At 32.5% G+C, this 12,107-nt stretch overlaps 2 protein-coding genes across 3 annotated transcripts; one reads left to right on the forward strand and one right to left on the reverse strand.

Annotated features, from left to right (window-relative positions):
- Positions 1-133: 133 nt before the first annotated feature.
- LOC105213270 (DET1 homolog) lies at positions 134-3,184 on the reverse strand. Its single transcript, XM_011185971.3, has 3 exons — positions 1,889-3,184; positions 1,494-1,810; positions 134-1,318 (listed from the first exon to the last, which is right to left on the reverse strand). The coding sequence occupies exons 1-3, from the start codon at positions 2,912-2,914 to the stop codon at positions 886-888; spliced, it is 1,776 nt and encodes a 591-aa protein (XP_011184273.1). The 5' UTR covers positions 2,915-3,184; the 3' UTR covers positions 134-885.
- A 1,143-nt stretch (positions 3,185-4,327) lies between these two features.
- On the forward strand, positions 4,328-10,487 carry LOC105213269 (putative helicase mov-10-B.1). Of its 2 annotated transcripts, XM_029040990.2 has the most exons (10): positions 4,330-4,737; positions 6,084-6,262; positions 6,326-6,439; positions 7,309-7,465; positions 7,538-7,929; positions 8,060-8,172; positions 8,245-8,994; positions 9,454-9,809; positions 10,063-10,195; positions 10,260-10,487. In XM_029040990.2, the coding sequence occupies exons 1-10, from the start codon at positions 4,708-4,710 to the stop codon at positions 10,265-10,267; spliced, it is 2,232 nt and encodes a 743-aa protein (XP_028896823.1). In that variant the 5' UTR covers positions 4,330-4,707; the 3' UTR covers positions 10,268-10,487. The 2 variants fall into 2 exon arrangements, with proteins under 2 accessions (XP_054090989.1, XP_028896823.1); XM_054235014.1 differs by lacking the exons at positions 10,063-10,195; positions 10,260-10,487 and adding an exon at positions 9,896-9,987 and having other exon boundaries at positions 4,328-4,737.
- The last annotated feature ends 1,620 nt before the right edge of the window (positions 10,488-12,107 follow it).

Consider the following 12,107-nt stretch of genomic DNA (forward strand, 5'->3'; position numbering starts at 1 on the left):
CAGATATCGATTTCGATTGTCAATTCTAGCTTGTTCCGGTACCATTTTCGTTACAATATATTCAAAAAATTTAATTAGATAATTCAAATTTAAATTTATAGTTTTATAATTTTTAGAAATAAATTAAAATGCGTTTTAAATCAATAAAGCACTTTTATATTTGTCATAATTATTTTTTTATAAGAATATTTTAGACCGCTGGTAGGAGTTTTTGTCGGTGCATTTTATAAACATTCTATCAAATTTATATAAATTCTACAAGTATTTTTTACAATAGTGAAAATAAGTGTAATTTTGATATATTTTGTTAATTATATTGTAGTAATAAAATATAGTGACAAAAATATAGTAGTAATGATGGTTTTATATTTGCCTACTAATCATGAAACATGAAGGTATTTTTTAATTATAAATAAAAATAGTAATGCCATTAACTATGAAAATACAAAAATAAACTTTAGTTACCAAAATGAATATGCATAGACATGATATAAAACATTTCGTAAATAACTTTAAATTAATTATTTTGACTATTAATTGACAGCACATAATTTATGCTTACTAATACTTTTTATACAAATTAATGACAATATCAATTGGCTACATTTTCCAGGTAATTAGGATGTTTTCTTTTGAAAATAGTTTCAGAAAACTAAGTATTAGTTTTTCAAGCGTTTTCTTTGCTTTCATCACATATTACAATTATAAATTGTAAGTTTCATTTAAACTATTATTATTACTTAATTTTATACTAATTAATGTCATTGTCAATTGGCTACAATTTTCAGGTAATTGTGCTGTTTTTTTATAACTAGTTCTGGAAAACTAAGTAATAGTTTATATCTTTTTTCATACATTACATTATTGTAGATAACAAAAACCTTATTATTGAAATCCTGGACATAAATCTGGCCATATATCAGACTTCAATTGTCTTGGACCGGGAGCGACAACAGTTGTTTCACAAAATATATGAAAATTAACGAGATACGAATTAATAGCAATTTGTTGCACACTTATAGCAAACGGTTCAAATGGATGAAACACAAATGAGACGAGTTGCTTTTGCTTATTTCTAGCTAATAGCGATGTTTCCAAATATAAGCGAAATTTCAAAACATTTGTATAACGGTCTGTAAAAACTATTGGATTCGGATTCAAAACCTTTGGCACCTCCAATGCCGTTATACTCCGATCATTATAATTAAACATATTGTAGTCAAAATATGGTGAACAGCAGGCACCTTGCGCATTTATTGGCAGATTTGTATTGAGACGCGTTGCAGCTTTATTTACACCGCCACTCGACTTGAAGGCGCTAAGATAAGATAATAAAGAAAATTATAAATATAATGAGTTAGTTTTTTGTTGCATTAAAAAAATGTATGCTAAAATTATTTATATATAAACCGGAATTTTATAGTTATACATATTTTAGCAAATTACTACTATATAAAAACGAATATTATATTTTCACAGGAGTAAATACGAACCAATTAAATGCTGTCCGGAAGTAAACATTATTGCTAGGCGATGAAGCTGGTCTCCGCGTTTGTGCCGAACGTACTTTTCGAAAATAATCGTAATAGTTTCGTTGCAAATAGACTAATTCCTTTGAGTCATCACGATAGATTTTAAATACGGAATCTTCTGATATTGAATAAAACACAAATAATTTGAAATTCGGGTTTTGTGCATTAAAGTTTTCATTGCCGGCATCGGACGACGATGGTCTCTTTGGGATTTCAAAACGTATGAGCAAGGTGTCTTCATCAATAAGTTGCATTTTCGTAATATGCATTTCTTCATACTGGAATGAGATAATATAACTTTTTTAGTGAATATATTATCTAACGTAAATATGTTCCTAAAATTTTTTCAAACTTACCGCTTTAAAGTTCCTATAGAATAAACGCAATTTTTCTGGTTGTTCTATTTCATCGCTGTAGGCTTCTTTGAACAAGTATGACAAGCAATGTTGCTTTAATGGTGAATATATTCCTTTCATAAACGGCTCCGGCACACCCTTTGTGTGCAACTCAATTTCTAGCTCTTCTCTTCTCGTTGTTTCCTGTTCTCTATTTACTTGATATTGTAAAAAAAATTTACCTTCACGCACTTGCAACACGTCAATGCATTGACGGCAGCGTGACAATATTGCAATTGTGTGACCAGCAATTGAGACACCATAATTATGTGATAAAAACACAAAATCACGTAATTTATATACATCTGATATAACACCTTTATGTAAGTCTATCAAATAGAATGTATAATCCGAAATATCAGTATTATCATACAGATCGGGAAAGTTCAGGTAATGTTCACGCGGCATATTAGAATTACCCATTATAGATTTGGCGGCAAGCAACACATAACGTCCCTCATCAATGAAAATGCTAAATTCACGATGTAATTGCCAATCTCTTTCTGTTTCAGGAAATATTTGTATTCTCCAAAGTAGTGGAAACAATTGACGGGTAAGTAATACCCCCGTTTGAAATGTTGCTGGCACAGCTTCGCTCTTTATACCGAATAAAGCATGTTGTACTCTACCAACGCCAATATATTTATATACACATATACAATTGTGTTCAGCAGAGAAACATAGCAGCAGTTTGCCATCGGGTGTGAATTTGCGTATAAAACCGAGTGTAGATCCTACATTCAGTATGCTCAAATTGGGTGTGAAGCTTTTATAAAACTCCTGTTCGTGCGTTAGTACAGGCACACGACCACGTCTATTATAACGGTTTAAACCCGATTCTCGATCCCAAAGGTGATGTTGCAAATTTTGCGTTAATGCGCGTTCCGTAAACCATGAATGCCGTGTCTCTCTATAGCAGGGTGCTGCGTTAACTTCTTCAAGGAAATCATTAAGCACTATCACAGCTCGCACGAGTGACTCCATCATAACGACTTAAAACGTTGGCAAACAGTTCGTATACTTCGATAAGCAATACAATCAATACTAATACAATAATTTTATGTTTATAATTCTTTCAAGTAATGCTTTGTAAATTTCTAAAAATATAAAATACTTTAATAGAAAACTTCGTAATGAACAGCTGTTTTGTTTGTTTGAAACATATTGTGATAGCACGATTCCACAATAAACAGTTAATCGATTTAATTCCGATAAATAAATCGAACACTGTGGACATTTATTGTTGTAACTTTTTTGTTGATAATTTTTCTTTTCGATTTTAAGAAAATATTTTTATTAATTAATGTTAAACTATAAGTTATATATTTTAATTGTAAATGTTACGGAAATATATAAAATTATGTCGATTGGATTTTATATGCGTATTTCTTGTTAACGAATCTTCTAAAAATTATGATAAAAAATTAGGAATTTCTCCACTAGTAGCCGCGATTTTATTTTTAAATTAATTGCATAAAATAATTTAAAGATAAAAAAGGGTTGCCCCTATCGATTTTCGATTTTACTATATCGCTATGTAGAGGCTTCATCATTTCTAATGTTAACAGTACAGTATTTTGGGGACTCCCCTCACTTGAATGCAGTCAAATATAATTTCCTGTAAATTCTGTACAGACATACCTGTTTTAAATGTACATGCAATACTAAATACCAATAAATAAAATATTTATAATCGAATGACATAAGGTTATTGAAAATATTATATTATTATTATTAATATTAAATATTATCACTTAATTTTATTGAGATATCTTCTTATGATATATATACTATATAGAACGTAATAATATAAAATATAAATATAATAGAAAAAATCTTTGAATTAAACTGAATGATCAGAAAAAATCGCTTATAAGTGTTTTATAAACGTTGTTTGAAATATTCTAGGAAATCATAAATCGGAAAATTACAAAAACTTAATAAATGCACTATAATACAATACACAGCTTGGCGATGTAATAAGCCCTTAAAAATACATTTGCTAGACTCTTATCTGGATTTCTTTCCGACAAATTTGGATGCTGTGAGTGAAGAACAAGGAGAGAGTTGCCTCCAGAACATTTCCTTAATGGTGAAACGCTATCAAGGGTTATGGAACGCAGAAATGCCAGCAATACTAATCATCATATGCTCAAATTCTATTACGTCATGATGTTTTCAACCAGTTTTGTTAGCTTATATTTAACAGTTTGCGAGATATATGAATGTACATACATATGTACATAAGTATATTAAGGGGCGGGCGCCTTAGTTATAGTACTTTAAAGCTTTTCAGTGAATGAAATCTGCAATACTAACATTTACATCATGCCTAAATTTTTACTCAATTTATTGTCAGCATGGGCGGACGGACAGATAGAATATCAACTGATCTCTTCCCCCTGATCATTACAACTTTTGAAATTGTACATATGTATGTATGTACATATTAGGTGTTGCAAACAACCGTTAAGTGTACAAAACTATTATAATCTATGCAACATGGTGAGAGAGTATAGAAATTATTAGAAACATGTTCATTTCCTAGCCACCATCTCTAATCCACGTTTCACTGTACTGACAACTCCTTTTAATTATAATAAAAAAAGGGAAGCATTTACAAGGCATATTTGATAATTTCTTTGAAATCCGAGCTTTAGTTTCGCGTCGATCGTTGAGCGTTGCGTTTTAGCAATTTGCTTTGATCGCAAAGTGTATTGATACATCACAAATTACTGTTTAATAAAACAAATTTAGTTTTAAATAAAAGGACATAAAAAATGGGCAAAAATAAAAACAAAGGAAAAAAAGTAAGTTTGCAAACAATGCTTGAATATTTTAGGTGAAGAAAATGTGTGTGTTTGCGGTTAACGAGAATTGATTTCGCAATGTGTTCGGAACAGTTTAATCGGAAATATTTTTGTTTTTAATTACAGTAAACCTTTAACTAATTATTTTGAAAAGTGAACAAAGAATGTGACGAAAATTTTGAAATTATTATTTTTAAGCTGCAAGGTCATTTAGAAAAAACTCCATATCTCGTTAACTTCATACTGACTCCTATTGATACACATAACAATATGAAATAGTTTAATGAACATACATATATTGCATTTTTATCTGACGTTGCGGTTTTTAAACTCTCTTTGGTCTTCTGAGTAATTATATGTGACGTATGTATTTCAAAGATGACTTAATATAATGTACTACATACATACATATATATATATATAAAACATAAAAATTATGTAATGAAATAAAGAAGTGATAACTTCGAACGTTCTCATTCTCATCATTATACGCTCACAACTCCATAGAATGAGAGAATGCTCGATTCATTTTATTTAGATATGTACATACTACTATAAATATACTACATATATCTAACGCTAACGGATTTTTACGGTGTAAAATAAAATAAAGTGTCCGATAATCAATAATATATTTAATAAGACATATGGGGTCTAGTAGTGATATGAATGACTTGTTGGAACGCGAAAGAGAATTCATATTGTTACGATCAGTTGATGGGGCTACAAATAATAGTAATCTGATTTCAAGCTTGCTTCATGAGATAAAAGAGCGCTGTTTTGGATCGATTTTAACAATGAATTGTTTAACAGTGCGGAAAAGACGAATCGAGTATGTTATGTGTCGCATTTCGAATCGGTTCAGGAGTTTGAGAGATGTGCGGTAAATCTAAATCTATATACATACATACTCACATTTGTGTATGTTCGTTCTATAATGACCTTACTCAATTTACAACGTACATATATAAATATACTACGTATTAGTCATGATGAAAAAGTTTTGCATTTATCCTTTCGCTTTCAAATGCATACATACATACATATGTCTGTATGCACCACTCAAACACCCGTTTGGTGCTTTCTTTGTTCACCGTTATCAAATCGGCATAAATTATTCTGCATTTGCGGTACTTTTAACAGAAATGCATCATTCTTCCTTGGTTATTTTTTATTTATTATAAGACTTTTGAATATAATTCATTTAATAGAACAAAGTGCAAAACTCGGAAAGCAAGAACTAGAAAATTTTTTAAATATTAAAAAGATTTTAACCACTTAAACCTATTATTATTAACAATATATATATATATACATATATCATATACATGCCTCTTACTTTACAGGGCATCCCTGAAATTGTGGAGAAACCTTTAACTACGAACACTGGCAAGACCTACGCAGATGTCTGCTCGAAATTCAAAGAGGCTCTTAGTATCAAAGAAGATGTCGTAGAGACACCGGGTCCGAGTGTGTCTTGTCTTACTCTTCCGGATTATCGTATTTTTGAACAACCAAATTTCGGGTAATCGAATATAAACAAGCATTACCTACTTGATTTAATATTTTGTTAAATTATATTTTAAAGACGTTTCACAGTAATCGAAGATCTGGCGGAATATTATCCAACGGAGAAAATGAAGATGGCTCAGGAGTATGGGTTTGGCCGCAACAGTCTGGCACAAAATGACAATACGATTGAGTGAGTTGGGAAATTAACTAAAAATTAAAATACTTTAGTCATATTTATACGAAGTGTTGGTTGAAAAGAAAGGCGAATAACGTCTTACCAGAAGCGGCCGCAAAGCATTCATTAAGCAAATTGTGCTCCCAAGAGATAGCCTATTAAGCATCAACTTCTTCTTCAATGTTAAACTTTATTTTCATTAATCTGTAGTTGACCTTTCACCCTAAGCAGAGCTTCACCCGAATGAAACCGCAATTTCTCTTTCGGCATCAGTGTTCTGTCCCGCTGAGCTTCAAAGCGTGCCTCGTCGAGTTGACATACCTGGGATACCTCATCCTGGGATACCTCCCATAGATATTCAGTTCTATATTATACTTGGCCAACATTTATAAGATGGGCATTACTACTATCTGACAAAGAGGTGGGTCTTTCGGGTCTAGGAACTTCATTGTCACGCACAAAGCGCTGTTTAGTGTTATCCCATACCTCCTGCAGACTCTCCACGAAGCTGATGGCCAACCGGAAACAGCCATATTAATCTTAAAGACAAAGTTGTTGGAAGACGACGACATGTTTGACATCTAATGGAAGATTATTATTGAACGCTGTCTCAAACAGGCGCTGTTATCCCAAAGACTTATTCTCCATGTTTACTAATGTCTCTATAACCGCTTAGTTCAAGGGACGGGCTTAGTTCGCCTCTGCGTAAGACTTCTCATCTCTCTCTGCGTGAGCACTGATTCAGGTCTTGGCGGTTCCTGAACCCGAGCATCCACTGCTGTGCCGCTCAGATGATCCCCTGCAAGAAGCATGATGTTTACTTTCAACTTTATAATTTACAAAATATCATTATCCGCCTTAAATAAAAAGTAATGTAATTTCAGAGACTACTTAAACACAAATGAATTAACGACAAACAACGTTCGCAAGATTTTCCAAATGCTAATACAAATAGAAGATCTTCACACTATGCTGCAGTATTGCTATGTATATCTCGAGAATGTAGTAGTGACTAAAAATGAAAAATATATAACATTTTATGTAAGTGGTGCCGTTATTTGCTCCAAAGCTCATTCTATTAAATTCTGTTAATGTGCCAACTACTTTAATTAGATAAACGTGCCATCAAATATAAATATTGATGAAATACTAAACCCTATAATGGATGAGGTGGTGTTCGTGCCTCTGATGAGTCGTGCGGTATCACAACATCAACTTTCTTATCCCGTTGATCTACTTTCACACCATCCACATGAATCACTTGGAGGTGATGTCCAGTTTTTTCGAGAAGTTGGCTTACTTGATAAACTGGTGGGAAAAATCGCATATGTGGAATGCTCCAATCCACGCTTCGATACTACTAAAACATATGATATTATATTTCGCTCACGTCGTATGCATGTTCGTTATCAGCATCGCGCATTGGAATTATTGAATGATGTGCGTCGTGCATATCTGTTTCCTAATATAAATCCGTATAAACAAGAGCAAAAAAGGAATATTAAGTGAGTGTTAAATCTGTGTCCTAACAGAAATAATTATTTTTTGTGGCAGAATGTAAAACTAGAATTCGATAAATTTGGACCGATTGTATGAGGCATATTTTTTATTTATATTTTTATATTTTTGCAACAGATTACAAATAATTAATAGGCAGATTAGTGAGAACCCCGAACAATTACAAGCTGTACAACAGATTGTCGGTGGTGCGAACCCCTATGCGCCATACATAGTCGTTGGCCCACCAGGTAGATCTTTTTTATAAGTTCCGTTTACACACATTCTCTATATACAATAATTTGCATATATATCCCCTGTAGGTACCGGAAAAACGACCACAATCGTTGAAGCCATTTTACAGCTTTACATTAACCGACCTCAATGTCGGATTTTAATTACTGCCAGTACAAACTCAGCATGTGACACAATTGCGCTGAAATTAGGTGAACAATTTGATAATAATCCCTTACTTCGAAAATTATCATCACAACGTAGTGGTGTCAATTTTATGGGACGTCCAAAACCCCCCACCGATATGTTACGTGTCTTCTCGAAGTCACTTTGTAAGAAAGATATGAAATATGTCAGTCGTACAATCTTAGAGCATTCGAATTATTGCAAACGGGAATACAAATCGCCATCTGTGGAAGTGTTGCAAAAATACAATATAATTATAGTGACACTCGTGACTATGGGTCGTTTACGTACTGGCACCACGGGCGATTGGCCATTTACACATGTTTTTATTGATGAGGCTGGTGCGACAATGGAGACGGAAGCCTTGATTGCCTTAACAAGTGTGAATACGAAGAATTGTCGTGTCATCTTATCGGGAGATACGAAACAATTGGGACCGGTTGTCATGTCACCGAAAGCCGCTGAGCTCGGTCTCAAATATTCGTTAATGGAACGTTTACTCGAACGCAATTTGTATGCGGTCAATACTGATGGTACCTACGATTACACCTTACAGACACGTTTGAGACGCAACTTTCGTTCGCATCCGGCAATTGTGAATATCTATAATCATCTCTACTATGACAACGAATTATTAGCCAAAGTCAATTTAGGTGAGTTCATTTATTAAGTACAGTTGTTGAAATACCAATTAAAATTAATTCTAATTATTAGTTAAATTGCTGCAATGCTCTTAATTGCTCAATTAGTATACATATATTATTTCATTGTATGGCAAACTGAGAAAATTTAAGAATTAAATTGCTTGAACTATCCAAATTGTCCAATGAATTGATTGTTTTAATGTATGAGTTAAGTTGTTGAAATTATCTTAATTGATCAATTAGTTAATTGTTTTATTGTACCGTAAATTAAGAAAAACTTAGGATCCAGGAGAAATGTTGAAATTCGCTTAATTACTCAATTATTATATTATATAATTGCATGGCGATTTGAAATAAATTAAAAGTTAAACAACTGAATTTATTTTTATTTTTTTATATTTTTACAGAATTATTCAATTGCTCTTTCCCATATATTCTATATACATAATTTTCTTTTTATCGTTTCAGATAATTTATTAAACTGCAAAAACTTACAAATTTTGAAAAATAAAAACTTCCCAGTACTTTTTCTATCGGTTTACGGAAAAGTTGGCAGATCGTCAACATCTTGTAGTTCTCTTAATACTTTGGAAATCGATGTACTCATTGGGACTATTAAACAATTGAGAGCAAAACCTGGAGACATTGGTGTAATTTCACCGTATAAATTACAGTGTACACACATAAAACAAAAATTAAAAGAAAAAAATATACAGGGTGTTGAAGTGGGTACAGTTGAGCTATTTCAAGGTCGAGAGAAGCCCATCATAATTGCATCATTCGTTAAGTCATTTTGTAATTTAGGCTTTACCGCCGATGAGAAGGTGAGCAAAAATATTCCTATATCATAATGTTAAAGAAGCTTAAGTCGACTTAAACTAATGTCAACTCTCTCTTTAATCGATGCAAGAAAATGTCACCTGTAACGGTATTTTCAAAGTACATCGAAATACATGCAAAGGACTTGAAGGAGGGGTGATTGTGATCTTGATAAAAGTCGACTTAAAACACTTTAAATATTAACACAGAATCGCTATCTGTAGTAACATATATCAATTTGTATTCTCTCTAATTTAGCGCCTCAATGTTGTCCTGTCACGTGCACAATCACTACTCATACTCATAGGCAATCCACAAACACTGCAGCAAAGTGAAGACTTTGTATATATAATCAATAAGTGTAAATCTATGGACAATTATACGAACAACGGTAAATATACACTTTGTTTTGAAAATAAAAAAATTTAGAAAATTGATTTTTCTTTTTATTCCAGTGCTATGAATGAAATGACAGCAATCCATGAACGGTGAATTCGCCTATAATGTGGATAAAAGTTTAAACTTTGTGTATAATATAATAAGCGTGTCTCTTAATTTATGCATTATATGCAAATACTTTATTACTTATGAATGAAATGTAACCAACATACAATACAATGTATGTATGTATATTACTATATTGCAAATCCTTCGATTGTAAAATATAATCAAATGAAAACTAACCTGTTACTTTCACATTTAATTAAGAGAATAATAATATTATACTCGACATGCTGGCTGCTGAAGCGCTCAAACATTTGCGCGTCAGATCTCTTCAGTTTTGGTATTTTAGTTTCCATTTCTGCCAATAGACAGCAGGTCTTATTCCGTTAAAATAGGCTTGCAATTGAGCTTTAATATTAATTTTAACGTTTCTACTACCGTGCCCCCGCTTTTGCTTAAGGAATCTAAACTTCCTGTTAGTTGCTTAAAAGGCTTCTAGAAGCACTTGTTGAAGGGCCACTATTGTTGTATGTAAGGTCTGTAGAGTTTATGTCTGTTTGTCCGTCCGTCCGTGCAACGGATAACTTGAGTAAAAATTTAGATATCTTGATGAAACTTGGCACCATAAGAAGGTTAAGTTCGTAGATAGGCGAAATCGGAAATAAATACAAAATGTCGATAACCGAAAACCTATAAAGAGCTATAACTTAGCCATAAATTAAGCTATGAAGTGAAATTTGGTTCAAAGGATCGTAATAGGAAGGGGTATATTTGGATGTATTTTTTTTTAGGCAAGTGGGCGTGACCCCGCCCCTACTAAGTTTTTTTGTACATGTCTCGTAAACTACTACAGCTATTTCAACCAAACTCTTTATAATCGTTTCTGTTAGCTACTTCCTTACATAGTTAAAAAAAATGGAGAAAATCGGATAATAACCACGCTCACCTCCCATACAAAGATTATGTTGAAAACTACTAAAAACGCTTTAATTCAGTAAGGAAAATCAACAGAAACGTTAACTTGCATTATAAAGATGGTACAGAAGAGCTGCACTCAAAATGGTATACTAAATTTTAAATGGGCGTGGTTTCGCCCACTTATGGGCCAAAACCACATCTCCGAAACTACTCGACCAATTTCAAAAAATCGGTTCATAATATATGCCTCTCTAAAAATCACCGAAATCGGACCATATGTATTCAAGCCCCGATATATCGAACATGAAGACCTCAGAGTTTCGAATAAATTTTTTACCGGAAATATAGGTAAGTCTCTCAGATATTTTGAAGAAATTCAGAGGGAATACGGTTTAGTGGTTTAGGGATTCCCCTACCTACTCCAATTATGTAAGTGTACTATTTCTTCTGGCTACCGAAACAAGATTTCTTATTATGATTAGCGATTTATCTCAGTATTCAAAATGAATTGCGAGGGAAATAGTTTCTTCTAAAAAACGAAATCACAACAAAATATTTGGAAATAATTCACTTTAAATCAAAGGTGTGAAAATTTTTAAAATAGTATAATCAATAGTTATTGAATTTGTATTTTTTTATGGAGGAAAAGTCTTATCGCAGATATATTTGATTCCTATAAGCTCAGGGAGACATTGGCCGAGGCTTTGTGAAGAGTGAAAGTCGATGCGCTTTATAAGGAATTGATTGCCAGTATAAGAGATTTCTGGCCGAACAAAAATACAGAAATAATGCCTTCATTAAGCGCCGTACTTTTAGAACAAATCGAAATTTATTCTCGTTTGAAATCACTTAATAGAATAAGACGATGGTGATGTAAGAAGTAAATAATATATCAGTATATCAGATATAGAAAAGACATAAAGTCAATATTTCATCTTCGA

The sequence above is a fragment of the Zeugodacus cucurbitae genome, chromosome 6, assembly GCF_028554725.1.
Source record: "Zeugodacus cucurbitae isolate PBARC_wt_2022May chromosome 6, idZeuCucr1.2, whole genome shotgun sequence".
Taxonomy (NCBI): Eukaryota; Metazoa; Arthropoda; class Insecta; order Diptera; family Tephritidae; genus Zeugodacus; species Zeugodacus cucurbitae.